Raw genomic sequence first — 27,954 nt, 5'->3', positions numbered from 1 at the left:
GACCAAATCTGAACTAACCAAGTTATTGCAGCTCCCACTATCAATTATGGTACAAACACAACAATCCTTGACAATGAGAAACGTGTGGAACAAATTATGGCATTGTAGCATCTCTCGTTCGTGCTCAAGTTGTGTACGCAATGTATGCTGCACAAGAATAGATTTGTAGCTCGCAGTAGCAGTCATAGAGTCAGTGACCTCTTCTTTGATCTCTGAATCTGCAACATGGTTAGCAGCAAGAGCCAAATCATCCTCAACATCACTAGCACTTACATACCCTCCATATTCTGTAGCAATGAATGCACGACAGCTCGGGCAATCCTTCATGACATGTCCCATGCCCTTGTTGCGGTGGCACACGATGTCGGTGGAGTGGCTCGATAAAGCACTAATAGAAACAACCTTCTGAGCAGCTTCTTCCAATACACACAAAAAGAGAGTATATAACATTATTACATTCTAATAAATAGACACAAAGGTCTTTATATGTTCCACAGATATCCAAAGCGAACAACTTCTTCCACAGGAAATTGACTGGTGAGCACACGCCTAGAACTCCTTGTAGTCGTTGTAGTTCTCCACTTCAATGTTCCCTTTTGAGCAATAGTTAGGCAAGGGTGAGTACACTTATGGTTAGTTCTAGCAAGTGGGAGAAAATGCAAGGTGATCAAGGAAAAGCTGAGGTTTATATCAGATAGCATTTTAGTTGGTCAAATTTTTATAAGCAAGCACCTAGTTACTAGATATAAGTTTATACCACCCCACGTAAGCATATAAGCATAAACGATCCAACACATACCAAAGAACCATAAGTTAATTATTCTTCGAGTTCGATTATCATGTGAGGGTCCAGGCCGCTCTTGACCATGAGCACGGCTGATATATCAGTTTTACATGCTTTGTAGAGGTTGTACACTTTCACCACAAGTCACGTAAAAGTTCAAAAGAACTTTGGACCCAACCACACTGTGCTGATCAGGCACAATACCACACTTCCGAGGTGTGATTGCATAGTGACGCTACGAGGCCTTTACAAATATTCCCTAGTAAGAAGTAGTCCGCTAAGGTTTCTGGTGCAATAGCAGAGTATAAACCTCCCTAATGGGCATAGTGTCTTATCTAAGCCCTCTTCACAAGAGGACCGGGTTATACCCCATCTACTGCCGCCCCTTTGCCCTTTCGGTAAGACCGCTTCAAACTAGAGTCTCTAATTAATCAGCCAAGACTACAGCCATGTGGTTCTTATGGTTGTCCTGTTTTCCTAGGTGGTTCTCCATGTTTCAATTAAAGTCATATGATCTTGTAGTTAACCACAATATAACAGCATAAATAAAGTCATGCTTAATATTCCAAAGATTATAACATAACCATCCCAACCTAAAGCATCTAAGCCGTTCTACCCAACAAATTTATTTTAAACCCGGTGTTCAAGGTTTTAGGGTAAAAGACTAGGTAAAGTCCTTAATAGGATTCCCATCAAATTTATGCAATACAATGATAAATTAAAGTGAATTAATATGATATTATTAGGATAAAACATAATATGTTTTTCTCTTCTTTGAACTGCTGCTCTTGATTTCCCTCGAACGGCGCATCATCTAAATGATCACACAAGAAAACATTCCAAAATAAGGAACATCAAATAAAACAGTAAAAATAGAGAAAGATATGGTGATAAAGATGTTGTGCGTGTTCCAAGGATAGTGTGAGCGCAAGAATTGATGAAAACAGAGTTGAAACGTGGAAGTTATGGCCAAAACAAGGTTCCAGGGGCTTATTTGCGATAGATACAAACTTCCAGGGGTTAGATCTTAAGAAAGTGAGGGTTATAATGTAACTAAACTTAAAACATAGGGGCTAGATTGAAAATAGAGGGCTGAAGGATGGTATGTTCTAATTTGCAAAGGTCAAGAGCTAGAACATAAAGAAAAGGATTAAAACCTAATATTTTCAAACTGAGTAGGATGGCGGATTGATTATGGGAAAGCATTGGAGCTCTTTAGCAAAAATGTGGGGCGCTCTCCAGTATTCACCAAGGTTAGATGGCTCTGATTCATCGGAGCTGGATCCGATGGCTCGAATCAGGTGGTGGCGGCTCGGCTCGGAAGGCAGCTCAGGATGGCTCGGCAAGCGGCTGGCTCGGGCAAACGGCTTGGCTGGGCTGAGCACGAGGCTCGGCCGATGGCACAGGCGACCACAAGCGGTGGAGGGCGGCTGGGACTTTGCCGGAGAAATGCATTTAAGCATTTCCGGTGTCGATTTGGAATGGGAAAAGGGGCGAAAGTGAGAGAAGGAAGCGGTAAACATGATGGATGGGTCGGACAATGAGTTGGAGCTGTAGAGAGGGTGTTCTGCGACGAGGCGCGGTGGTGAGGTCGCCGAAGACGGGCGGTGGCGCTCTGGTGCTTGGCTTCGCGTGCGGAGTTACTGAGGAGGGAGAGCGGGCAAAGGGGAAGGCGATTGGGGCCAGCTCGGGTGCGCAGGGTCAGGGAGGTGGCGTGCCACAGCGAGGGGTGGAGGAAGAACTCTGGCATGGAATTGCCGTGGTTGGAGGAAGAACTTTTCCAACGCTGGAGATCAAGGAAGAATAGCACGACGAGGTTGGAAAAGTAGGGTAACGAGGAAGAAAGGTAAAAACGATAAAGATAGATTGATTTGGTAAATTTGACTAGGTTGGATATCCTCAATCGGCTGTGGCCCATTATATTTACAGGGAGGAATGGTCTTGCCCCATTAGGAGTCGAAACCCAAATTAATCTCGTGCTAAAATACAACTCCAGCTCAGATTACACAGCCAAAAACCGGTCTGACCGCCCCTGTGAACCGGTCTGACCGGTTTGCCCGGAGTGCAGATCTTCTTGAAACCATATCTCCCTCATACGGACTCCAAATTGGATGTTCTACTTATGCATCTTGATATACTCAACGAGAGTATCGAATGGTGAATTCCAGTTTACATTTTGAGGATTTTTACCAAACTGGTCTGACTGGTTGGGGACACAGGTCTGATTGGTCTCCTCCAAACTGCCATATTTTGGAGCAAACATATGCCCCCCTGTTTTATGTCAAAGCTTGCCTACCATAAAACATTCTCAATTGTCAAAATTGCTCAAGGACGATGATGGACAATACGTTTGGCCATATATTTTGTAAGGGCGATAATATGCTATCGGCCATGACTTGCTTTAATTTCAAGTTGAATGAAATAGCCTGCTTCGGTTGCCACACTTTCTTCATGGTCGCTAACTTCATTGGCAAAACCTCCGCTTGCTGCTCCTCTGATTTTTTCTTGAGCATCTGTTGTAACCTTCTCTTTTGAGTGTGAGATAAGCTTGAGGCACACCATCTCAGTTGTGTATACTTAGAACTTTTCTTGCTACTAATCACACTGTTTATCATTAGTACATGCATTACCTTTATCCAAATTTCTATTGCAAGCAATCGGTTGTTGTAGTGCACCATAATTTGGATATGAAATAATGTATGGTTGTAGGTACATACTATTATAGTCACTAGATGCATAAGGATATGACAAATACAATGGCACATATGACCCAACAAAAGAATATGGTGCAGCAGCACAATTACCTCGTTGTTGGTGAGATCCTTGTTGCTCTCGATGCCTTAGTGATGAATTTGCATCTCTAGTGCTATATGGCCGACTCCTTTGCTTCTGATCATCTCTTTTCTTCTCATAGACGACTAGCAGATCCTTGAAGCTCGGCCTCATCTTCTTCTTTGGCCTTGGAAGAATTTCTAGGCTTCCTGGATACACCGATCAGACCGATATGAGCACCAGTTAGACCGGTCTGAGCACCAATCAGACCGACTTGAGAATCGGTTGGCTTGTTGCTGGTCTTCTTCTCCTTGCCTTGCCCCCAGCCGAACTTGATTGTTGTTCAGCTATATTATTAAAAGTATGATCTCCATTGGGGACAATTTGATCAACATAATTAGCCAATGTTTCTTCAACGGTCGGCTTTTCTTTGTCTAGTGTCAAATCTGAAATTTTAGTCAATCATCCATCTTTCTTGACACAATAGACTTGTTTAATCACCTTGTACATCTTTTTCTGTATAGACCAATCTTTGTGATCAAAATGGTCATTATTGATAGGTGATATTTTACTAATCACCGACTCCCTATAGGTAATATAATCTGGACACAAATATCTAGGAAGAGGCTGCAAACATGAATTATAATACCATGATGGATAAAAATAAGGCATGCTGTAATAAGATCTGCATGGCATAGCTATAGGTCACTCATGTGACGGAAACAACATTGAAGTAGGAAAATTATTCCCTTGCCGATTCCGATCATGGAATTCCTGTCTTGGAGTAGATCTTGAGTGTCTTGGATGTTTTCGCCGACTAGCATCATTGACATTCTTTTACCTTTTGGATTTAGCATGAAGCTCTCCATGAATATGCTTTGGCTTTTCCTTTTGATGCTTGCCATGGCCTTTGGCTTGAATAGTTTTCCAAACATCGATCTCATGTTTTTGGGCTCAACCATCTTATGTTTTGATTTAGTTCTGGAAACCCTAGAAGAAGCGATTAGACCAGTCTTGAAACCGGTCAGACCGGTTTTGTCACAACCAGCCTCTTTATCTTTGCCTTGTTGCCCCCTAAGCATAGAAGTACTTGATATAGTCTCTGTGTGCTTTTTGGGGAGTTTTGGGTCGACATATTCGGCTTGAGACGGCCGAATTGTATATTGACCAGCAACATTAGGCAAAGTTTCACAAGAATTATTATTTGCCAGCTTCTCAATAGCCGACTTTTGAATAATAGGAACTGAAATTGAACTATCTTCTTGATCAATCAAATACTATACAAGATTAGATAGAGCATCGGATAAAGTACCTAAGGATTGCACTTCTTTAGTAAGTCAATCGTGGATGGTGGCTGCCACTCTTTCATCTTGATGATGCCTTGCTCTATTTTACGATAATAGGATCGAAGCAACCTTTCATCCGTCCGATCGCACTTTCACTGATACTCCTGAAGTAGTTCTTCATGTGAAGATATATTGCTAGGTAGGGATGGCAACGGGGCAGGTTCGGGTCAGATATCCACAGGTTTCGGGTCTAGCAAGTTCGGGTTCGGGGATGATTTCTTACCCACGGTTTTCAGGTTCGGGCCCCAAAATCTATCGGGTTCGGGTTTGGTTTCTCACCCGTGGATACCCAATGAATAACTATTTCGAACAAAAACTCTTGTTTTATAGTATACTTAATAATAATTTTGTTTATTTAAACTACTAAATTTATTCTCAATTGACTTAGAAAATTATTTACTATTTATTACCTCTTGTTTATATTTGTGAATGTTATATATATCATGTATATGTTTATAGGAAGTACTTATTGCTCTTACTAGATTGTCATATAAAACGGATTTCGGTATCCAATCGGGTTTCGGGTATCCGTGGGTTCGGTTTTGGGGATGAATTTTCACACGAAATGGTGTTCGGTTCGAGTTTGAGTTTTAAGTTTGGGTTTCAGTTTTTTGTGCCCAGACACTCCACCCGATCCGAACCTGACCCGTTGCCATCCTTATTGCTAGGGTTTGACGGATCTTCCATCATAGACTGATTCTCATCCCCAATAGAGGAGCCAAAATATGTTGGCGCCTTTTTTGTGCCAACGCATGATTGCACTAGATTGCGCAGCGCGCAGCGACGCACCCTGCAACGCCGCTGCACCATCCGGTCAGACCGGTCTCATCGGGGTAGCTCGACGAGGATACAACGAACGAACGCCCGGGAGGGACCCCGTTGGGGTAGGCACACCTTGGGTTTCTCTAGGCTCGGCAGACCAGCTAGGGTGTCTTCAAACGCTATGAAGATGAAGGAAGAATAGCATGACAAGGTTGGAAAAGTAGGGTAAAGAGGAAGAAAGGTAAAAACAATAAAGATAGATTGATTTGGTAAATTCAATTGGGTTGGATCTCCTCAATCAGCCTTGGCCCTTTATATTTATAGGGAGGGATGGTCTTGCCCCATTAGGAGTCCAACCATAATTAATCTCGTAATAAAATACAACTCTAGCTCGGATTACACTGCCGAAAACCGGTCTGACCGCCCCTTGAACCGGTCTGACCGGTCTATCCCGAGTGCAGATCTTCACGAAGCCATATCTCCCTCATCCGGACTCCAAATTGGATGTTCCACATATACATCTTGATCTACTCGACGAGTGCTATCCAATAGTGAAGTCCAATTTACATTTTGAGGACTTTTACAAGATGGGTCTGACCGGTTGGGGACACAGGTCTGACCGATCTCCTCCAGGCTGCTGTATTTTGGTGCGAACAGAAGGTTGAGCCGAGCAGAGGATTGGGCTGTGTAGGGAAGGAAAAGGGAGATGGGAGAGGGAGGAAGAAAAGAAAAATAGAGAGGTGGGCTGGACTGGGCCAAAAACAAGGGAGGAAGAATTATTTTTTGAACAAGGCAAAAAGGTCGGTTTGAAATTAAAACATTTTGAATTTTAACAAAATTGATTTTGGGTGTTACAGTACTTGACCGGGGTAAGATAGGATATGCATCATCGGATGGTGGCTCGAACGTCTTGGCCGGACATCAGCGTGCGGCAGGAGCGGCGGCGACTCACTAGAGCGCGAGCGAAATCAAGCTTTGGTGTGCCAAAATAGCATCGAAAGATGCTATGACACGAGCGCGGGATAAGAAAGCAAGCGCGGGGCTTTGGGGCATCGGGTGAAGCACTAGTGGCGGCCGGTGAGGATAATTTCTGGTGGCATGGCTCCAGGAAGATTGCGAGGGGTTGTCGGGGCACGGAAGAGGATGGAGGAAAGGCCGAGGAGCACAACTAGATTACCACGAAGCTAAAAGCGGCAACAGCACGGGCCGAGGGGTAGTGGCAGAGGAGATCGTCGGAAGCGCAGTGCGGCGACGCTTGGTGGCAGTGAGCAAGGGCAAGGAAGGTGTCTCGTGTGGCGTGAGGAGTGCTGGTCCGGGTTCCGCGGAGGTAAAAAGGAGATTGGGTGGTGAACTCGAGTCTGCCTTGGTGCGCATGCCATAGGTCTGTGGGGGAGGGGAAGCTCGAGTCGGGATCAGACCCAGTGGGAGGTGGGTGATGATAGGTGGGCCTCGCCCATCCGTGAGGAGGAGGGTTGAGGCCTGAGGGGTGAGGGAGAGAGAGGGCATTGTGGGTTAGACTGGCTTGGGCCTAAGAAGGAACTAGATGAAAAAAGAAAGGCTGGCCTGAGGGAGGATTTGCCGGCGGCCCAAGATAGAAAAGAAAATGAAGAATAAAAGAAGAAAGAGGAAAAAAGAAAAAAGAAAGAGAATTTTCCTTCACTAGAAATAGAAATAAAAGCATAGAAAATAGAATCGAACCTGAAATAAAATCGAGAAAAATTTTGGAAAAACTATAGAGCACAAACACTTCCAAACAAAATTAAAATATGCGACAAATCAAGTTTGAGCCATGGTGTGTTTTAAATATTCCTAAAATTTATAGAATTAAGCTAGATACTCTAAAAGTGAAACTTAGGGTGTTAGACTCCATGTCATTTCCGAGGTACCAACACAAATAGACTACAAAAAGAGAAAAAAAAATAAGTTTTGGAAATAGGTCTATAAAATAGATTGGAGTGAGTATCAAATAGTGATGTACATATATTTTGCAAGTGTGTTTGCACCTTTCACTCCCCAACATTATTTTTGTGCAAAAAATGTATTTGTCCCTTTGACCTAGTGAGTTATACCCGGTTAATCTTCTTATTAAATAAAATCTTATAAAAAAGAAATAAGAAAAAAAGAGTTTTCCTTTGCTAGAAAAAGAAACAAATTCTTATAAAATAAAATTAAATCCTAAATAAATCTGGGAAAATTCTGGAAAAACTTTAGAGCACAAACACATTCAAATAATATTATAAGACATGCAACGGCTTGGATGCAACAAATCAAGTTTGAGCTTACGATGTGTTTTAAATATTCTAAGATTATTTCTTATGAAGTATAAAATTTATAGAATTAAGCTAGACACTCTAAAGGTGAAATTTAGGGTGCTAGTCATTTCCGAGGTACCAACTCAAATAGAGTACAAAAAGAGAAAAAAAAATCAGTTTTGGAAATGGATCTATAAAATAGAATGGAGTGAGTATCAAATAGTGATGTGCATATATATTTTGCAAGAGTGTTTGCTCCATTCACTCCCCAACATTTATTTTTTTGTTAAAAATGTATTTGTCCCTTTGACCTAGTGTTATACCTGGTTAAACTTCTTAATAAATAAAAGCCTGCTTTCCTCTAAAAATGAAGAAGAAGGGAAAGGAAATGAGAAGTGGACTATAGAGGGTTTTGCATAAAAAAGGAACAGCTGAATGTTCTACCATAGGGCATCGTGCACCTTAATCTCAACTGGACCAGCTGCCACTATCTTTTTAAGACCATATATAGCATTCCCAAGTCCCGCTGCTGTCAGAGCTTGGGCATATAATAGAACCTACTCTGTACAATAATAAATTTCTCCATAAACGACGAATTAAAATTACAAGGTTGGTGCTCTCCTTTAGCCCCTTCCAGTAGAAAATATGGAGAAGTCGTAGGTTTCGTGCAATCAGCAGCATTGATCTTCAACTAAGCATTTGAAAACAGCTGCTTAATGGTGATACAATTGCCCAACACGCTGCAGTGTCCAAATAAAAATGCATCACGCTGCATCGATCGTCCTTTAACAATTCGCTCGCCCCTTTAACAATTCGCTCGCCCATCTAAGCGCCGATGGTAGCGTGGATGCATGTGCATGGGATTTAATGCTTGGAACAAGTCAACACATGCGATGAGCTCCGCGATCCAGGGCTCTCGTTCCTACCAATACGCGATAAAAAGAGGTGGTGCCAGACGAAGCACACTCTCTCACTATAGCTGCATTGTCGCCGGCGTGCAGAAGCTTGTGGCAAATGAGAGGGAAGCAAGAATATACCAAGCATGGGAGCAGCACCGGGACGACGGCGATATGGCGGCTGCTGCTGCTGCCGCCTCTGCTAGTTCTCATTGTGCTCAAGACTGGGTTCCTGCCGCAGGTCACTCGCTGTAAGTCGCCATTTATGTGTTTTATCCTTGGATGAAGATCAATTCCATGGATCGGCCCGGGATCATTTTCGGTTCGGCTTTTATGTTTTATTTTTGGATGTCTTTTTATTTGTTCACGAAACTTAGTAGACCATTGTGGCATGGTATGCAAACCTTTGCTCTTTTCAGATTTCCTTGAGCAGGTCTCGGATAAAAATGTGCTAAAGCGCTGCATATAATCAAAATTTGTAATTAACAAAGGGTAGAGCAAATATTCCTTTGACTGAAACAAATATTTTCCTAGTAATGTTGTAAACAAATTCTTATGGTCTTTAATTTGGTCTGCTGGAATTATCAAACCATAGAAGCATGATGAAAATAAAACCCAAATGACAACAACTGTAAGAGCATAGATACTGATTGCTCTTTTTCTTTAATTTTCATTCAAGAAACATGTTTTAAACCGTTTGAAGTATCAACGCCTTAATTGGTAGCAATGGGGAAGCATGTACTATAACGACAATTACAAGTTATGACTACCTTACAGAACTAAAATGCACCTTCAACTTTGTGCAGTTCGGGAGACAGGATTCACCAAAGTCAGAGACGAAATGGTTCACAAGGTTTCAACTTTAGGTGAGCTATACAAAGTTTGTAAACTGAACATTGGGTTTTCATCTTCATATTGATGTCCAAAGTTTGACATAGCTTGGTGTAATTCACTTTTATATATCATATTCAAGGTCTGGACGGTGCAAGGTGGCAGGAGCCATCACATGACAAGGTGAAGCGAGAAACTGCAAAAGGTATGTTTGCCAATCTAGAAAAATTAAACAAGTGCCTCCCCGATTGGTAATAACAACAATATACACCATGTGCCTCTCCTTAATTTGATTCAGATTCGATTCATGAGCATGCAGTTCCTTCACTTTCCACTTCCTCGAAACTAGTGACTACTACCTAGAATTGATCAAGTTATGTACGGCATAGTATCACCGAAGTCTATATGGTTTCTTTTTTTTTTGCAAGGACTAAAGTATATATATTTGATTTTTATGGTATTTAATTAATATCCAGTTGATCAAGTTGGCCGTTAGCATGGATCCAGTAACTGGCTTAGTCAACTTCAAGTCATAGTGTGCTCAGATATGAAATGAGCAATAACTGAAAGCTTCATATAACAATCATCAGTTCAGTTATTAGTTTGAAGTGTATATGTACTGAGTTTGTGTTACATTGTTGTTACACTTTTAGTAGCACTGCATATGAAATCGCATTAATCCATGCCGATTTTCTGCAGAGTACAACAAACCACACCAAATGTTGGCTGCAAACAGCGCAAAAGATACTTCATTGATAAATTCAGGTACATGTACATTTGAAAGTATGATTACCGTGAACTCTGTATTTACTCCAATCCTTCCATCCCAAAAAGAATGCAACCCTCGTTTAATTTCCTGATATAATTGTAATAATGTAATTTAGATATTTTTCAAACATCATTCCTCTGGTATATGCAGATGTGGCAGCACCAATCAGCAAGTTAACATGCAACTTCAGCAATGTTCACTCTGACACCTGCACAATGGAAGGCGACCTACGAATCCATGGCAAATCCGCCACAGTCTATGTCGTCTCAGCATCTACCTTCCGGCTGGAGAATTCAACGATCAAGGTGCAGCCATACACGAGAAAGTGGGAGAAAGAGACCATGTCGAGGATCCGGGAGGTCACCATGCGATCCATGGCTCCAGCACCTTACAGTTTCACTATCCCACCGCGATGCACGGTCAGGCACGACGTGCCAGCAGTGGTCTTCTCCACCGGTGGCTGCGGTACAAACTTCTTCCATGCCATGAGCGACCTCATCGTCCCCCTATACATCACGTCCCACGAATACGACGGCCGCGTCCAGCTTCTCATCACCGATTATCAACCCAAATGGGTTGCCAAGTTCAGGCCGATCCTCGCCGCTCTATCCATGTACCCCGCGATAGACTTCGATGCCGACACCGCCGTGCGCTGCTTCCCGTCGGCGCATGTTGGGTTGGAGAGTCACAGGATGCTTGGGATCGACCCTGACCTCTCCCGGAACGGTTACACCATGATGGGATTCCGTGACTTCCTCCGGTCTACCTTGTCGCTGCAGCAGCCATGGACGGCCCCTATAAACAGGAGCTCTGGACGGAAGCCCCGGCTCGTCATGGTTCTCCGGCGCCACTCAAGGGCAATAACGAATGAAGCCGATGTCATCACCTCCATGGTAGACTTAGGCTTTGAGGTGGTTGCAGCAGGACCAGAGGACGTCAGTGACATGCGCCAATTCGCCGGGGTGGTGAACTCCTGCGACGCGATGGTGGGCGTGCACGGCGCTGGGCTGACCAACATGGTGTTCTTGCCTCACAACGCCACGGTGGTGCAGATCATTCCCTGGGGAGACATGAAGTTGGCGTGCAGGTATGACTTCGGCGATCCGGTGCCGGATATGGGGCTCCGGTATGCAGAGTACGAGGTGACCGCGGAGGAGACAACCCTGAACGATAAGTATCCCAGGGACCATCCCGTGTTCACAGACCCAGCTTCGTTACACCGCCAGGGTAAACTTTGGGAGATCTTCCTGCAGGGCCAGAACGTCACCCTGGACATCGGCCGGTTCAGAAGAGTCATGCAGCAAGTGTACCAGTCCATCACAACGGAGTAGAGTAGAAGGAATGCATGCATCAAGCTGTCTCTGAAGTGGTACGGATCAATGTGTAATTTTCATCATCTTTTTAGGTTTCGTTTTTCAGCTCCTAGCTATTGTCACTCATTAGTCACAGTATAGTTTATGAAAATAATGGCAGAAGTGTTAAGAGGGTTGCAGAATGGCATAGGCCGAGATAAGCGCATGCTTGTCTTGGCACGAATTTTATTATTTATGAATGAGGAGGGGCAAGCCCCTACTGTGTTTAGTTCGGGAAAAAGTTTGAATTTTGGTAATGTAGCATATTTCATTGTTATTTAACAATTAATGTCCAATCATTAACTAACTAGACTTAAAAGATTCACCTCGTATGAAACAGTTGAATTATATAATTAGTTATTTTTCAACTGCATTTAATACTTCATGCATGTGTTCGAAGATTCAGTGTGACGAATATTGTAGGAAATTTTTTGGGAACTAAGCATGGCCTAAAATGAAAATAAGTATATACATCAACAAAGGTAAAAAAAAAAGATTTACAACAGAGTGTTGAGCCATTCAAAGAATCTTGGGAGGTTTTTGCACGATGGATAACCATGGCAAACTCATTCTTGAAGAGGCCACACATCGATGCACCATGCTGTTACGATTGTTGAAGATGATTCCGTTTCTTGCTGTCCAGATGATCCAGGTCATCAGGACCACTATCTCCATACATGAAGGGAAAACCCACCATTTTTCATTGTTGAAGTACGGCTGACCAACCAGTTTATTTCAACCGTTCACTCGTCAATTGTAAGGAAATGGAGCTCGAAAGAAGGATTTTAATGAAGTAAACTTAACTCTGGGCATTGAACGGTTTTGACCGAATTCTGGAACGACGACATAGATCAAACACCCATAGAGTTAAGGGAGTATACAATCCAAGACAGCATCAGCTAAAAAATTGCACCAGGATCTCTCTGCAGTTTTGACCACTATGGCTCTCCATTCCATACGTGGATGCCATTTGCGCGCAAGCATGTGCATGGGATTTAATGCTGCACGCAAGTCAACCCTAAATACTAAGCTCAAGAATCCAAGCACGGATCGAGATGCGATAAAAGGGTTGGCTTGAGTAGCTGCAAAGGAAGCTCTTACTAGTTGGAGTGCACACAGCAAAGGGCATTAGAGAGGTTGTGGGGATGTACGGGAGGCATGAGAGTACCAAGCAGCATGGGAGCGGGGGAAGAAGGGCGGTACTGTGGCTCCTTCTACCTCCTCTTCTAGTCCTCATTGTGCTCAAGACTAATTTCCTGCCAGAGGCTGCACGCAGTAAGTCACCCTTTCATTGGTCATTCAACAAAGATCAGATATGCAAGTAGGTTTTTTTTCTCTTTTATTTATGTGTTATTAAACAGTGCTATCCTTTCTCTGTTTTGTCTCTCACATTACCAGTAATGTTTTTTTTTTGTCTTTGTTTTCTTTCATCTCCCAATAATGCAACATAGAACAGTGCAGTGTGTGATTTTAAGATTTTATTTGAGCAGGACCCTCAGTAAAATGTGGTGAACTGTCCTGATATTACTAGAGATCTACAATAGTACTTGAAGTAGATATTTTTCAATGTATAAGATACACCGAAATTTTTATGTTTGGTGGAGAAAACTGATATGCGTTTTGCGAGAGCATATATTAATTATAAATATATCTGCCAGGATATACCTTTTCATTCTGGAAATAGGTTCTAATAAATCTGATAAAGCATAGCTCTGGTGGTATAGTGTTCAGGATCTTTAGATTTACACTTACAAATTATACTATGCACCTTCCACTTTGTGCAGTAAGGGAGTCCGGATTTACAAGATTCAAAGATGAAATGGTTAGCAAGGTCTCATCCCTAGGTGAGCTAATGCAAGATAGTATGCTGAATTCTTTTTATCTCCCTAAATCTCGATGCAAAATGCTTGACACACAATGGTACCTCAATTCAAGGTTTGGACAGTGCAAGATGGCAGCAAAAATCACTCGACACTGAGAAGCCAGAATCTGCAAAAGGTATATATGTATATCAATGATATGGAGAGAAAAAACTTTGTACTAACCATTTTAGAGAAGCTTCAGTTCTCTTCCTCGATTCTTATTATTAACAATAAATACATGTGGCATCACCTTCGATTCAGTCTCGATTTTTGGTCACCACCTTCTCCAGCATCAAGAGCGGAGCCTAGTGGTCCAGTACCATCATCACCTTCACCTGCTACTTGCGCTAACCAAGTTACTTCTAGAATCACACAAATTGTTTAGTGAATGAATCAACGGGGCTAGTTTATAAATGTGATGTTTCCGATGCAAGTAATGGAGTACTTAATTATATAGTATATTTTTCTGCAAAGAAGGTATATATATATATTATTAGTTCATTACCCAGCTAATGTTTCGAGATCTTCATCTAGTTTGTCCTCTGCACTAAGAAACTAGAATAATCATATGATACATTTACTGTGGGCCGCAGTACTACTTCCCTTCTCAAACATACTATCTGCAGCACATGTTACATGAGTCAGCACAAGTTAGTCTGCAGGTTACATTAGACCAGTCATTGAATATAAAAATCATAATGTAACCATGCATGTCCATACACAATGCAAGCTACATACTTCATATATCTAGCTTATGGTAATTGTTCTGAAAGTGTATATATACACCTTGTGTTTGCAATGCATTACATTGCAGTTTCACTCTTGTAGTCTCTTGTAGATGATACCTAATATTATATCAATCCATAATAATGTGCCGCAGATCAGTATAATAATCAACAAAACGAAATCCTCGCCACCAACGGGGCAAAAGATGCTTCTCTGATAAACTCAGGTACAAGCAAGAAGCAACTTTCCGAAATATTTACATTGTTTCTGGCTTTATTAATTACATGAGGGAGGGGCTGTATGCAGATGTGGAAGCACCAGCATTGAGCAAGCTAACCTGCAACTTCAGTAACCGTCACTCCGACTACTGCACAATGGAAGGCGACTTGCGCATCCACGGCAAATCTGCTTCGGTCTATGTCGTCGCGTCGTCCACCCACCGGCCTGAGAATTCCACGATCACGGTCCGCCCGTACACGCGCAAGTGGGAGCCAGGGACCATGGCGAGGATTCGGGAGGTCAGCCTGCGCTCCACGCCGCCAGCCTTCAGTTTCGTTATCCCGCCCAAGTGCACGGTTAGGCACGACGTGCCGGCGGTGATCTTCTCCACCGGCGGCTGCGGCAAGAACTTCTTCCACGCCATGAGCGACCTCATCGTCCCACTCTACATCACAGCCCATGAGTACAACGGCCGCGTCCAGCTGCTCATCACCGACTACAATGCCGACTGGGTGGCCAAGTTCAGGCCGATCCTCGCCGCACTGTCCGCTTACCCGGTCATCGACTTCGACGCCGACACCGCCGTGCGGTGCTTCCCGGCGGCGCGTGTGGGGCTGGAGAGCCACAGGATACTTGGCATCGACCCGGCTCGCTCCCGCAACGGTTACACGATGAGGGGGTTCCGGGACTTTCTCCGTTCCGTCCTCTCCCTGCAGCGGGCTTGGTCGACACCCGTAAGCCGGAGCTCCGGGCAGAAGCCCCGGCTCGTCTTCGCTCTGCGGCGCCACTCCAGGGCAGTGACGAACGAAGCCGACGCCGTCGCCGCGCTTGCGGATGTCGGCTTCGAGGTGGTCGCCGCGGGGCCGGAGGACGTGAGCGACATGGCCGGGTTCGCGGCGGTGGTGAACTCGTGCGACGTGATCGTGGGCGTGCACGGCGCCGGGCTGACCAACATGGTGTTCCTGCCTCACAACGGCACGGCGGTGCAGATCATCCCGTGGGGGAACCTCAAGTACCCGTGCCGGTTCGACTTCGGCGACCCGGTGCCGGACATGGGGCTCCGGTACGAGGAGTACGAGGCGACCGCGGAGGAGACGACGCTCAAGGACAAGTACCCCCGGGACCACCCTGTGTTTGCGGACCCGCTCTCAATAGAGCGTAACGGTAAAGTTTGGGAGGTGTTCCTGGAGGGCCAGAATGTGACCTTGGACATCGACAGGTTCAGAGGGGCAATGCAGCAAATTTACCAGTCCATCACCACGGAGTAGCGTAGCTCGAGGCATCAAGTAGTGGTTGACAGCGATGGATCGGTGTGCAATTTCTCTTCTTTTTGTTATTTTGGTTTTTCTCTTTATCAAAAAAAAACTTCTACTAGTATCACCTGTATGAATATAATGATGGATGTTGAAGGACTGAACAGGAGACCAGAGGGGGGTGAATGGCAACCTTTAAAATTTTTCCATGAGAACAAGGTGTATGTCCTGAATTCGACTTGACGCACATCTTTTCTAACCGCCAAGATGACGCAAGCCAACTCGTGACGAGCTCACCCTAGGAGTGGTTAGGAAAAACTCAACGCAAATCAGATGCAAGCAAAAAGCAATTTATTTGAACAAGCACAACACAAAACGAAAGCACGGAATAATCAGAGTGTCGAAAAAGCTTTTCCAAACAAATTCGCAAAAGTGCTTACTTCACTAGGCATGTAAAGAATCCATAAAGCTTAACCAAAACCCAATTAAAAGTATCACAAAAAGATTAACTAATCACCATAAAAGAGAGAAGCATGCAAAGACTAACAATTAAAGCTAATTAATACAAGTCATTTAAGCATGCAAAAGCTACCACAAATTAGCAATAATAAAAACTAATTAAAGATAGTTAATTTACTAGGCATGGCAATAAGTACTAATAGACTAACTAAGCATGTGAGAATAAAAATGAATAAATGAGAGTCGAGAGAGCAACTTCCCTGTTCACGTGCACACACAGCTGCCGAGCTGCTCATGGCGGACTGCAGCCAGGGTTTTACTTACCGACCGGTCCGGCCAAACCGGTGCATTCCGGTACCGGTATACCGGTCCGGTTTGGCAGGAAACCGGTCGGTACCGATGGAATTCAAATTTGAATTCAAATTTCGCAGTACAACCGGTTTGTACCGGCCGGTTTGATCGGTTTATCGGTTGGTTTGATTGGTAACCGGTCGGTTTGACTGGTAACCGGCCAAATTCATTTTTTTTTCTTTTTTGGTTTAAATTCAAATGCCCGCAAAGTATATTAAATGAATGTATGTATAACATGTTTTAGTCTAAATGAACCCTACAATCATTTTTTGTACTATTTTTACATTGTATTTGTATACTTTTGTATGCACGTTTTTTTTTTATTTAACTTCAAATCCCCGCAAACTATACTAAATGAACAAATTTTTGAGAAAATTTGAGACCATTAGATTCGTCGCACCTTGAAGTATTTTTTGAGAATTTTTTTTTTTTTAATTTAAATTTGAAATTTGAATTTGGACCGGTTTGGTACCGGTTCAAACCGGAACCGGACCGGACCGGTTTGACCGGTACCGGTTAAACCGGTCCGGTTCCCACCGATTTGGTGAACCTTGACGCAGCTCGTGGTCCCTGTGCCTCGCGTGGGCTGGCAGTGTGCTGCTGGCCTGTTGGGCTCGCGATGGGCTGCAAGCCCCGTCGCCTAGTGGGCCGTACTCCTCCCAGGCTGCGCCCCGTGAGCCGCCTGCCCCGCACCGGCTCGCGTGGCGGAGATGCTGGCGCTGTGGCGCACGCCTCGTCTGCGGCCGAGCGAGCGCTCGACCCTTCAGTGCTCCGAGCCTCCGACCAGTGCTCCGCTGCGGACCTCCTTCTTATCCTCCAATTTCTTCACTAAAAAAAATTAAAATACTCATACTTAATTAATTACAATACATGCCTACGCAGGAGTTCATCCTTCCCCACAGTCCTTCAGTATGAATCTTTCGCATGACCTTCACCTCTCGCCGTCGACCATCATACTGCATTCTACACCTACACATCATGAGTCAAAAGATACATCAAATACATATAAATTGTCAATCACTCATCATCCAAGAGTGACCACCATTGGTCCTCGGATGTGCTGAGAACAAATTGATGAGGGCTTCGATAAGAAGGATGGAGAAACAAATGAAAATATATAGCAGTTTGTATCATCAATGTGGATGAGATGGACTTTTCTGAAATTCAGTCCAGTAGCTACATGTTTGTTTGAGGTTTTTTTTTGAAGCTAAATGATACAAGACTAAACCTCCAAAATAACAATGAAACAAAAAAGACACATTCAAAACTTTTGGACACACAAAAATTTACAAGTCAAATTTTATTACAAGAATCACATTGGTCAAATCGCTGCAAGTTCTATTAAAGAAGACTCAAATGACAAGGACTATGAGTGATGCAACTCAAATTACGTACTCCCTCCGTCCCAAAAAATAAGTCACCCTAGGATTCAAAATTTGTCCCAAAAAACAAGTCATCCTACTCTATTTAGAAAGTGCATGCACATGCAAGAATCAATTAGTGCCAAATATGGATAATATACAGGGGCAAATATGATCATTTTACCTTGTTGTTAAGTTGTCCTAGAATTCCTAGGATGACATGTTTTTTTTGGGACGGAGGGAGTACATCTAACTTTCTATGTAATGTAGGGTCTCATCTGTTGTTGCTGCTTTTTCACAACAGAAATCGACAGCAAGCAAAAAGAATATCCAAGTATACATGATGTAAAATTACCCGACTTAGTGTGTCCAGTTTCAAGAATTCCTTCACATTCACATAGGGTCGACTCATGCAAGGCATTCAGGCTTAAGGGAGGTAAGAATTAAAAAAGAAACTAGTGCATCTGACTTTTCTGACATGCCATTTTAATATAAGCAAAACACAGGTAAGCAGAACAAGATCTAGATATCTGAGCCGAACAAGACAAGAACATAACTACGGCCATGTTTAGTTTTCAAAAAATTTGCACAGTACCCATCACATCGAATCTTCGAATATATACATGGAGCATTAAATGCAGTTGAAAAAATAACTAATTACTCAGTCTAACTGATTAGCATGAGCTGAATCTTTCAAGCTTAATTAGTCTATAATTGGACATTATTTGTTAAGTAACAACGAAATATGCTACAGTACCAAAATCCAAACTTTTTCACCAACTAAACACACCCTACAAGTAAAAGAGTTTCACAAATCTATGCCTCATTTATGAATCGGATCCTGATGCAACAACATTGCTCTTTATGAAACATCACCACCGACAAGTATATGGTGCAACTGTAACAAGAGATAATAGGAGCTTTCTAACTTTGAAGATAGTTCACAGTTCTTTCAGGATTTTGCATCATGCATCCACTTTTACAAATTATACAAAAATTGACAGAGTCAACAACATGGCATAACTGTAGAACCTAATAGGACAAGCACATTCTAGAAGTTGCAATGTTATAAATGTATAAACACTATTAGTTTGTTATAGTTTGCTATCAAAAAATAAGAAAAAGAATTAAAATTACAAAATGTGCTACCGGTGTTACTTTCATAGATGCTACAACTACAAGTGAGGTTTACGAGTGGCAACTGCTAAACTTCTAGCGAATTATCCAATATAGACACATGATATATGTATTAAAAGAAAGAAAAAGCCTATCTACAAAAAATAATAGATGCTGGAAAAAATATAGCCAAGACAAATTACCTAGCAAATATAAAGCTCAACTCCTATTAGTTATGTTTAAAAAAACTTTAGCTGAAATTACATAATTCCAAAATGTGTAATATTTATATACATCATTATTAAGTTTTCAATTGGTCCTAATAATATGTATATATTTACATGAATGATCTTTCAAGTAGGCTAAGAAGAAAAGAATTGAGATTGAAACCAATGGTTAATAGATCTGGAAGCACAAAGGACATGTTAGGTAAAAACAAACACAAATATGATGAGATGACATGGAAATTACATTTAACTACTTAATCTTCATAAACAGTACAAGCTCATATACTATTATATAACTTTACTGGACCGTACAATTCAGTGACATATAATCTGCAGGAGTAATATAAAAAATACACAAACTTTACCTTTAAAGTTACTACACTGATTTTGCAGGTTTACCATAGAACCTGCTAAATGCACAATGCGGATCTTCATCAAAAGACCCTCACTGGCCGGACCATCACCATTGAGATAGAGTCCTAGGACACAATCGATAACATCAATTAAAAGAACAATAAACATATAGCACTATACATAAATTAAATAGAAATCAAAGAGTTTATTTTTTTACTTGGTACATAATATAGTAATAATATAACTTACATAGGTTAGACAGTCTTATATTAACTAACTACATAATATTTCCCTAGCTCTTTGAAAGCCACAAACAATGCCAGACAAATAATCTTTTTTTACTTTCTACACAACATAGTAATAATATGATTTAGAAAACTAAGACAAATATTGTCTTAATCAACCATAAATGAAACAAATCGCAAATCACAGGAATCTAGTAGAACATCTAGTTAAGGGTCTACAAACGGAACTTAATAGAAACAATATAAAAATGGTACCTAGTATAACACAAAACGGACGCAGTATGTGAATAGATAACTTCAATCTCTCTATATCGCACACGCGCGCACACACACATTCAGACATCAAGTTGAGATCCTTCCATATAATGTGACTAAATAGTCAACAAATATTTTGCATAAGTGGTACTAGCTAGACAAAGGGACAATTATATATCCAAATAAATTATGAGTGACCACTTATTGTTAGAACACATGCTATTATTTCATAATAATTAGAGGTGTGAATGGGTGCCCCTTAGGGTACCATTGCCTCTCATTAGTTCAAAAATTTGTACTAGTTTCTCAACATTAGCTCCCACTTTGGAAAACTAGTACAAATCTGTGAACTAAAAAGGAGCTGTAGATGCCCTTAGAAGCATCTATTTGCATCCCTAATCATAATGCACATAAAAGATTGAAGTGTCCCCTCATAAGAGAAGACTTAAATGTGATACCAACATCAGTCCCAGGAGGCTGATGACACATTTATTACGTCAGATGGTTCATCACCGTACAACTCTACGCGGTAATGGGCAGTGAAGCGCCACTATCGTGAGGATTACAACTAAAACCCACACAACTACATTCACTACAAAGAGAGGGTCATCAGAGTCTTGCGCCATGCGGAACCTCCTGCGAGTGACCCTAATCCACAGGCAAGGCTGGGTGCAGGACGGTACCCCTACTCAGCGTCATCAGGAACGAAGTCTGGATCTTCCTCTGTAAAAATTAAGAATGGGGTGAGTACAAATGTACTCAGCAAGTCCAACCACACCCACGGAGGGGGTATAAACAGAATATAATGCACAGGGTAATTCAAGGATAAGGTTAAGGTTCATTTTGCGGAAAGCTAGATTTTATGCAGGGTTCATTTGAAAGAAAGGATTTTCAAAGCAAGTTTTCTTTGTACCAAATAACACATAATGTTGGCCCACACAGGACCCAAATTTTAGGCTGCTACCGGACTCCTCATCCGCCGTAGCACACGGCACATCTGCCGGACACATTTCCAAAACAACTCACGCCAACCCATCCCAAATAAACACTAGTTATGTGACCACATCGTAACTCGCCCAGTACCGTGGGCACGGCTATTCGAATAGGTTTTAACTCTACATAGGTGTGCAACTTTACCCAAAAGTGGGGTACCGCAGCTCGATCACCTTAGTGTCGGTGCAGATCCCAACATAGCCATTGCCCACCTTAGCTGGACCTGACTAGCCATCACGGGATCCACCAAGGGGTCATCGACCTATCACAGAGGTTTTAACCAGGGCATAAGTCACACAGAGCTAATCCCTTCTCCTTGATCACCCGTAGCTCTCAGCTCTCCTGATGGCTATCAGATTAACTAGTGGGGTTTATGCTAAGCCGTTGCCCATTAAACGGTCGAGTGGTTTGCACGATAGTGGAGTTAGGTGAGATGACACACCAACTCGGTCCTTAGGGGTGACAAGATGGATATCTCCCTTCCTTTCTCTGCCACACAGGCACGAGCACACCAATCGGCAAATCACACAGAAATGCTATCCATCCCATCTAAACTCATCTTTCGAAATTCCACATTTCTCCCTTCCCACACACTCACACATTTTCCTTTATAAAACAAAATGTATTGAGTTTAAGGTCCTAAGCGTTCTAATAGCGATTAACATCCAAACGCATTCAGACATTAACATAGGTGGTCAAGGAATGATTATAACAAATCAAGGGGTGGCTATCCATCCATGTTTTCAGCAGGCAAAACATATGCAGTTTTATAAAACAGGCCAATAGGTTGTGTTTATAAAAACTAGGAAAAAAACATGCATCAAAGGATGGGATTGAACTTGCCGTCTTCGAAGCCTTCCGGGAAGTCCTGCTCGAGGTACTGTCCTTCGGGTTCGGGGTCACGGAACTGGTCCTTGTTCGCTTGCTCGCAGAACTGTTCGTCGGTGGGCTCTCCTTCGTTCACACCGTGATCTACGTCGTATACAAACAAGCACACAATCAAGAAAAAGAAATAAAAGTTTTATCGTTGAGCTCGAATCAGAAACAATTAAGATATGGGGATAGAAGTAATATTTTTGGGCGGTTTCCTAATGGCATAGACAAAACTATGTTATGAGAGGCGTGGTAAAGTTTTAGGTCGATCTGAGGTCATTTGGCGCATGAAATGATAGGTTATATAAAAGTTTAGGGGTTAAATCAGAGTCCAGGGGCCTAATTGTAATTATCTCTGAATATGGAAGGGCTTGATCATAATTTCTAGAAATATCCGGGACATACTGAAAAGGTGTAGGGGTTTATTTAAAATTAATTATATATGGTGGAAGGGTTTATTTGCAAAAAGGGAAAACAGGAAGGGTCTTTTTGGAAAAGGGTTATAAAGGGAGGGGTTCTTTAGTAAATAAAGGGAAGGTGGGGGGTTTTGGGGCAAAAAGCCCTTCCCTTTCCTTTCCCCACGCTGGAAAACAGGGGAGGGGGGCGGCGCGTTGCCGGCGGCGCCTGAGCGGCGGCCCTGGGGCTCGGCGGCGTCCATGGGGAGGGGGAAAGGGAGAGAGGGCCTCGGGGAACCTGTTCCCCACCTTGATTTGGGCCGGGGCGCAGCGAGGAGGTCGATCCACGACGGCGGGCGGCGATTGGCAGAGGTGGTTGCGGCGGCGGTGCTGCAAGGCCGAGGAGGGGGCGCGCAGGGCTGGGCAGGTTCGTGGAGGAGCGGAGGCGAGGCAGGGGTCCCTTTATAGCCGCGGGAAGGCGGTGGAGCGGCGTGGGCAGGTGGTGGCGGCCGGCGAGCGGCGCGGCGAGCCTTTAATGGGGTGATGGGACGCGAGCGGCAGCAGTGAGCACAGGGAGGCGGCAGCGGCGGCGTGCGCGTGGCGGGGCTGTCGCTAGGCGACGGGCGGCGCGGCGAACGCACGTGGGCGGGGCCGGGGGCAGTGGCGGCCGGCGAGCGGCACTGCCACGCGGTGCGCGTGCGCGTGCGCACGCGTGCGTCGAGGCGGCGAGCAGCAGAGCGGCTCAGTGAGGCGGGGCGTGCGGCGTGTCGCGGCGCGCACGGCGTGGCGTGCCGAGCGCGGCGAGCAGCAGAGCGCGCGCAGCCGCGACTCACGTGGAGTGGGCAGCGGGCGGCAGCAGCAGTGTTCGCGCGCGTGCGTGTGCGCGGGCCGCGCATGGGGTCGGCCGGGGCGGGGCGCACGTGTAGGGGCGGCGAGCGGGCGTGGCCGACCTGGGCGGGGTAGGGGCGGCGAGCAGGCCGCGGTGCGCGGGAAGGGACAGAGGGAAGGAAAGGAGGAGGGGAAGGAAAAAGAAAAATGGAGAAAAGAAAAGAAAATGGGAAAAAGGAAAAAGAAAAAGAAAAAGAAAAGGAGAGAGGGAGAAAGAGAGAAAGGGAGAGGTGCGTCGGCGCCGACCGCGGCGAGCGGTCGCGCGTGGCCGACAGGCGGCCGAGCGGCGCGACGGCGGCGAGGAAAAAGAGGGAGGGAACGGTCGGCGGAAAAGAAATGACAGAACGTTGAATGAACTCGGGTGTTGGGACGGCGGAAAAAAATTCAGATTAGGGTTTAGGGTTAACTGAGCTCAGCGATGAAAATACTTTTGAAAATAATTTAGAAAGTGATTTATTTGGTAAATTTTCCGGGATGTCACAAAGATCATGGAGATAACAAATTTAGAATTAGCATGAAACACATCACATGTAAGCCAACAGCGAAATATCAGAAAGTTTGGGTCAAAAGGCAAATGCAGGATTTTGCATTAAGGCTATGGAAGGAGCGTTGCAAAATAACTTTAAATAGCATAGCTATGGAAATTTGGCAAAGAATATAATTTCAAAGGCAACAAACTGAAAGGGACAGAACAACATCCCAAATGGACATAACATACTTAAAACGGATGTGCAGAGGCACCAAACTGAATGCATGGGTTAGTTTAGATGACTGACACATCACTTAATATGAATTTAAAGGGTTAGTTGAGTTTCTGATATATCTTTTTTTTGTCTTTCTTAAACATGACGAAGTCCAACAAGTCATCATTGGCCAAAAGTATGAATAACCTAGAAATGGAAAATAAAAAGTGGATCAAGAATTCTACAAATTGCTGCCAAAAGTATGAATAACCTAGAAATGGAAAATAAAAAGTGGATCAAGAATTCTACAAATTGTTGAACTGGGAGAGGTGACTGAACACATCAACTCTGGAGTACAGGTGGCATCTTGATAAAATGAACCCTTGTTAGGAAACAAAAACATATATATGTAATCAGTGTATAAGATGCACATAAGCAATTTTCTAATTTCACATCCTACAGATACACAATTGTAATAGGAAAAGCAACAAAGCAAAAACCCACATATTTGCATATCCTCCCCTATCTATATCATTAAACAGCTTATGCAACACACTACACATACAATCCAAGAAGCCAAAGTAGGGTATGCAAATCATAAATTAATAATAATTATTCTATTCAAATCACAAAGCTATGGAGAAATGAAGTTGTATTTCTTTTTAATAATAATTAATAAAGACAATAATGGTCTTCTGTCATTTCAAATTTGAAAGTGTCATATGAAGGCAACTAAAATTAATTGAATATTTCTTTTTTACCTAAACAAACACTAATACACATCTCAATTGGATAACCCTGCACACTTCAGTTCAGTTTAACACTAGAGGCGCAAAATAAATATACAAATTTTGAACATTAATACGATTGAATTGGAATCGTTTATCAAATCATGCACAAGTCCGAGTATGCCATGATATTTTTAGATCCTTTTTTCAAATCTAGGAATGGATACAAGGCTCGGGGGCTACTGGAACGTGTCATCAGAGATTTATTATTTAAAAATATTTGACAAATAGATAGACTAAATTCAAGATTCAAGATGGACTCTCAGCCTAATTCTTCGATTCAACCTAAGGCTCGGGGGCTACTCCATATGGAGTGGGACTATTCGTCGCTTCGTCTCCCCCCATATATGAAGATTATTCTTGAAGATTTCAAGACTACTCGAGCAAAGAGTACCATGCAGCCTCGGTGCAACTCATGAAGTACTTGGAAGGCACACTCGATGTGAAGTTCGGAAACTACTCGACAACAGCTTGATGAGTACTCGAAGATCTGTAACTACTCGGCTACGAAGGGCTCGGGGGCTTGTCAGACTCAGGGCCACAGGACATCTGACATGGTGCGGTCCTGTACGTATAGATGGCAACGGATACTATCCGCGCGGATAGTAACTCTGTAAACCCGAACCCGCGGAGCAAAAACCGTGCCCGCACCCGCGCCCGTCACCCGCAACGGGCACCACCCTACGCCCGCGCCCGCTACCCGTGGGTAACGCATGCCCGCGGGCATGCCCGTACCCGCCAGGGCGCCAGGCCGGCCGCTGGATCTGGGGCGGCCGCGACGGTGGCGGCCGGGGAGGGCGGCGGGCGGCGGCGGCCGTGACGGCGGCGTGGACAGCGGAGGGCGGCGGGCGGCGGCGACCGGGGACGGCGGCGGGGAAGGCGGAGGGCGGCGGCGGCCGGGGACGGCGGCGGGGAAGGCGGAGGGCGGCGGCGGCCGGGGACAGCTGACGGCGGCGAGGAAGGTGGAAGGTGGAGGGCGCGACGGCAGCAGGGGAACGCCGAGCCGGAGGGGATCTGGCCGGAGGGAGAGTGGCGGGCCGGCGGTCGGAGTCCGGAGGGGGAGGCAGGGAGCGATGTCCTGGGGCCTGGGGGCCGAGCGCGGAGCACCCGAGCGGAACTCGCGGAGAAGCAGGGCGATGCTGGTTCGGCGGCGGCGCGGAGGAGCAGGGTGGATTCGACTCGATGGCGGTGGTCCGGTGGCAGCACAGAGGAGCAGGGGCGGCACGGGTTCGGCGGCGGCACAGAGAAGGGTGGTGCGGCGAGCCCGGCTGGCGTCCGTGGCGCGGAGGAGTGGAAACGGCGGCGGCGGCGTGAAGGAGCTGGACGGAGCTGGTTGCGTGGGTGGCGGCTGGGTTTGGGTGGTGGACGCGGAATGAGGAAAACCCTAGAAGCTGTTTTATATATGGATCTAGTTTGGGCCCACATGTCAGCGGATTTGCGGGATTGCGGGTTCGGATATCAAATTTTGAAACCCGTTAGTAAATACCCATTGGGTTTGAAGTTGTACCCGCGCCCGTGCCCGCGGGTATAAACCCAAACCCGAATCCGCGCCCAACGGGTTCGGTATCCGCGGATTTGCGGGTTTTTTCTACCCGTTGCCATCTTTACCTGTACGAGATATGGGATGGGGCATATTCTATACACATACGTCATGTAACTACTCATGTAGATCTACATCTAGTCGGTACAGATAAAAACCACCCGAGTAATACTCGGGAGGGACTCTAGACCTCATACCGGTCTAGGGCTTCATGTAAACCTATCCCAGCAGGATATATAAGGGAGGACAGGGATCTCTCTAATGCATTTTCCAACCCTTAAGTAATCCAAACCACCAAATAGGATGTAGGGTAGGGATCTCTCCAACGCATTCTACAACCACTACTGGAAAAAGTGAGATTTGTACCGGGCCTTTGCCGCTGTTAGTACCGGCTGAGGCAGCCGATACCGGTTGGCCGGTACTAAATGAATGGCCCATTTTGTACCGATCACAGTGTCCGGTACTAAAATGTACTATCACTTAGAAAAATACAACCAGATAAATATGCGTGTGCCGGGGTTCGAACTCGTGACCTATGGCCTCGTGTGTAGCCTTCTCTACCGTTTCACCCACACAACACATGTAAGTGCATTGAAGATGCCATCCTTTTGAATTAACCGGAACTAACCATTTAGTACCAGGCCATAACACTACCCGGTACTAAATGTCATCATTTAGTATCGGGTGGTGTTATGGCCCAGTACTAAATGGCTAGGGGGCCCGGGAGCTATTTAGTATCGGGTTATACACCAACCAGTACTAAATAATGGCATTTAGTATCTGGTGGTGTTAAAAACCGGTATTAAATGACCTCGGGGGACACTGTGCTATAGAACCGGTACTAAATTGGTATTAGTACTAGGTTTAAAGCAACCGGTACTAACCAGAGGTGGACGAATGCCTCTTTTTTTAGTAGTGAACCCTAAAGCAATACAAACAACCAAACAGGGGTATTACATAACTCGCAGCCCGAATCTGTCTAAACTCTTGTGTTGCTTGCACCATCGTGATTCTGATCTCGGCGATCCCCTACGAACAATCTACTACCTTAGGGTATGCCTAGGTAGGCTTGCCGGTAAAATACCGAAAGTAACGTAAAAATAGATAAGATGCCATATACAAATTAAATGGAGTGTTGCAATGCTGACAAGACAGGTAAGAGGGCAGTTACACATTAATTTTATTTTCTGATGAACTAAAAATCTTACGACAGGATAGAGTGAAAGTGAATTCAACAAATAGTTACAAACTAACAAGGGTATATGTAACTACTGGCAAAGGAAAGGCAGCAGAAATTGATCGGATGCTGATACAATGTTGTAACGAACATGGCACCATTTATGCCATTTCGAGTGATTTTAGTGATCGTATGACAACACAATCAATGGGACTAATGATTTTATTTCGTGAACATTTCTAGATCCCAGGGATGAAGTAAAAAGGCCATGCAAAGCAAAACACGAAGAAAGAACTCAAAGGAACGATGAATTAGACGAGTTCTACTGAAATCAGTAGCACCGGAAGAACCGATGCCTATAGCATCGGTGCATCCGATGGTTGTCACAAGATCCGACGCCCTGGCATTGGCACAAGTCTGTGTGC

General features: G+C 44.2%; 2 protein-coding genes across 2 annotated transcripts; both read left to right on the top strand.

Moving 5' to 3' along the window:
• Window positions 1-8,901: 8,901 nt before the first annotated feature.
• LOC120670652 (beta-1,2-xylosyltransferase XYXT1-like) lies at window positions 8,902-12,046 on the top strand. The gene is made up of 5 exons (XM_039950811.1): window positions 8,902-9,063; window positions 9,619-9,678; window positions 9,786-9,848; window positions 10,343-10,408; window positions 10,563-12,046. The coding sequence occupies exons 1-5, from the start codon at window positions 8,931-8,933 to the stop codon at window positions 11,741-11,743; spliced, it is 1,503 nt and encodes a 500-aa protein (XP_039806745.1). The 5' UTR covers window positions 8,902-8,930; the 3' UTR covers window positions 11,744-12,046.
• Window positions 12,047-12,879: 833 nt separating this feature from the next.
• LOC120670574 (alpha-1,3-arabinosyltransferase XAT3-like) lies at window positions 12,880-15,945 on the top strand. The gene is made up of 5 exons (XM_039950710.1): window positions 12,880-13,039; window positions 13,549-13,608; window positions 13,700-13,762; window positions 14,507-14,578; window positions 14,659-15,945. Exons 1-5 carry the CDS (start codon window positions 12,910-12,912, stop codon window positions 15,837-15,839), a joined length of 1,506 nt encoding a protein of 501 aa, XP_039806644.1. The 5' UTR covers window positions 12,880-12,909; the 3' UTR covers window positions 15,840-15,945.
• Window positions 15,946-27,954: the final 12,009 nt, after the last annotated feature.

The sequence above is a fragment of the Panicum virgatum genome, chromosome 4N (genome assembly GCF_016808335.1).
Source record: "Panicum virgatum strain AP13 chromosome 4N, P.virgatum_v5, whole genome shotgun sequence".
Classification (NCBI taxonomy): Eukaryota; Viridiplantae; Streptophyta; class Magnoliopsida; order Poales; family Poaceae; genus Panicum; species Panicum virgatum.
The sequence above is the reverse complement of the archived record's forward strand: the minus strand, read 5'-3'. Positions and strand labels throughout refer to the sequence as shown.

Bases quoted from the DNA above. Each gene is read 5' to 3' on its own strand.
- LOC120670652 (XM_039950811.1), top strand. From the start codon at position 8,931: ATGAGAGGGAAGCAAGAATATACCAAGCATGGGAGCAGCACCGGGACG. The intron at 9,064-9,618 runs GTAAGTCGCCAT...AACTTTGTGCAG, and splicing joins CCTGCCGCAGGTCACTCGCT to TTCGGGAGACAGGATTCACC. The intron at 9,849-10,342 runs GTATGTTTGCCA...GATTTTCTGCAG, and splicing joins GAAGCGAGAAACTGCAAAAG to AGTACAACAAACCACACCAA.
- LOC120670574 (XM_039950710.1), top strand. From the start codon at position 12,910: ATGTACGGGAGGCATGAGAGTACCAAGCAGCATGGGAGCGGGGGAAGA. The intron at 13,763-14,506 runs GTATATATGTAT...AATGTGCCGCAG, and splicing joins GAAGCCAGAATCTGCAAAAG to ATCAGTATAATAATCAACAA. The intron at 14,579-14,658 runs GTACAAGCAAGA...GGCTGTATGCAG, and splicing joins TGCTTCTCTGATAAACTCAG to ATGTGGAAGCACCAGCATTG.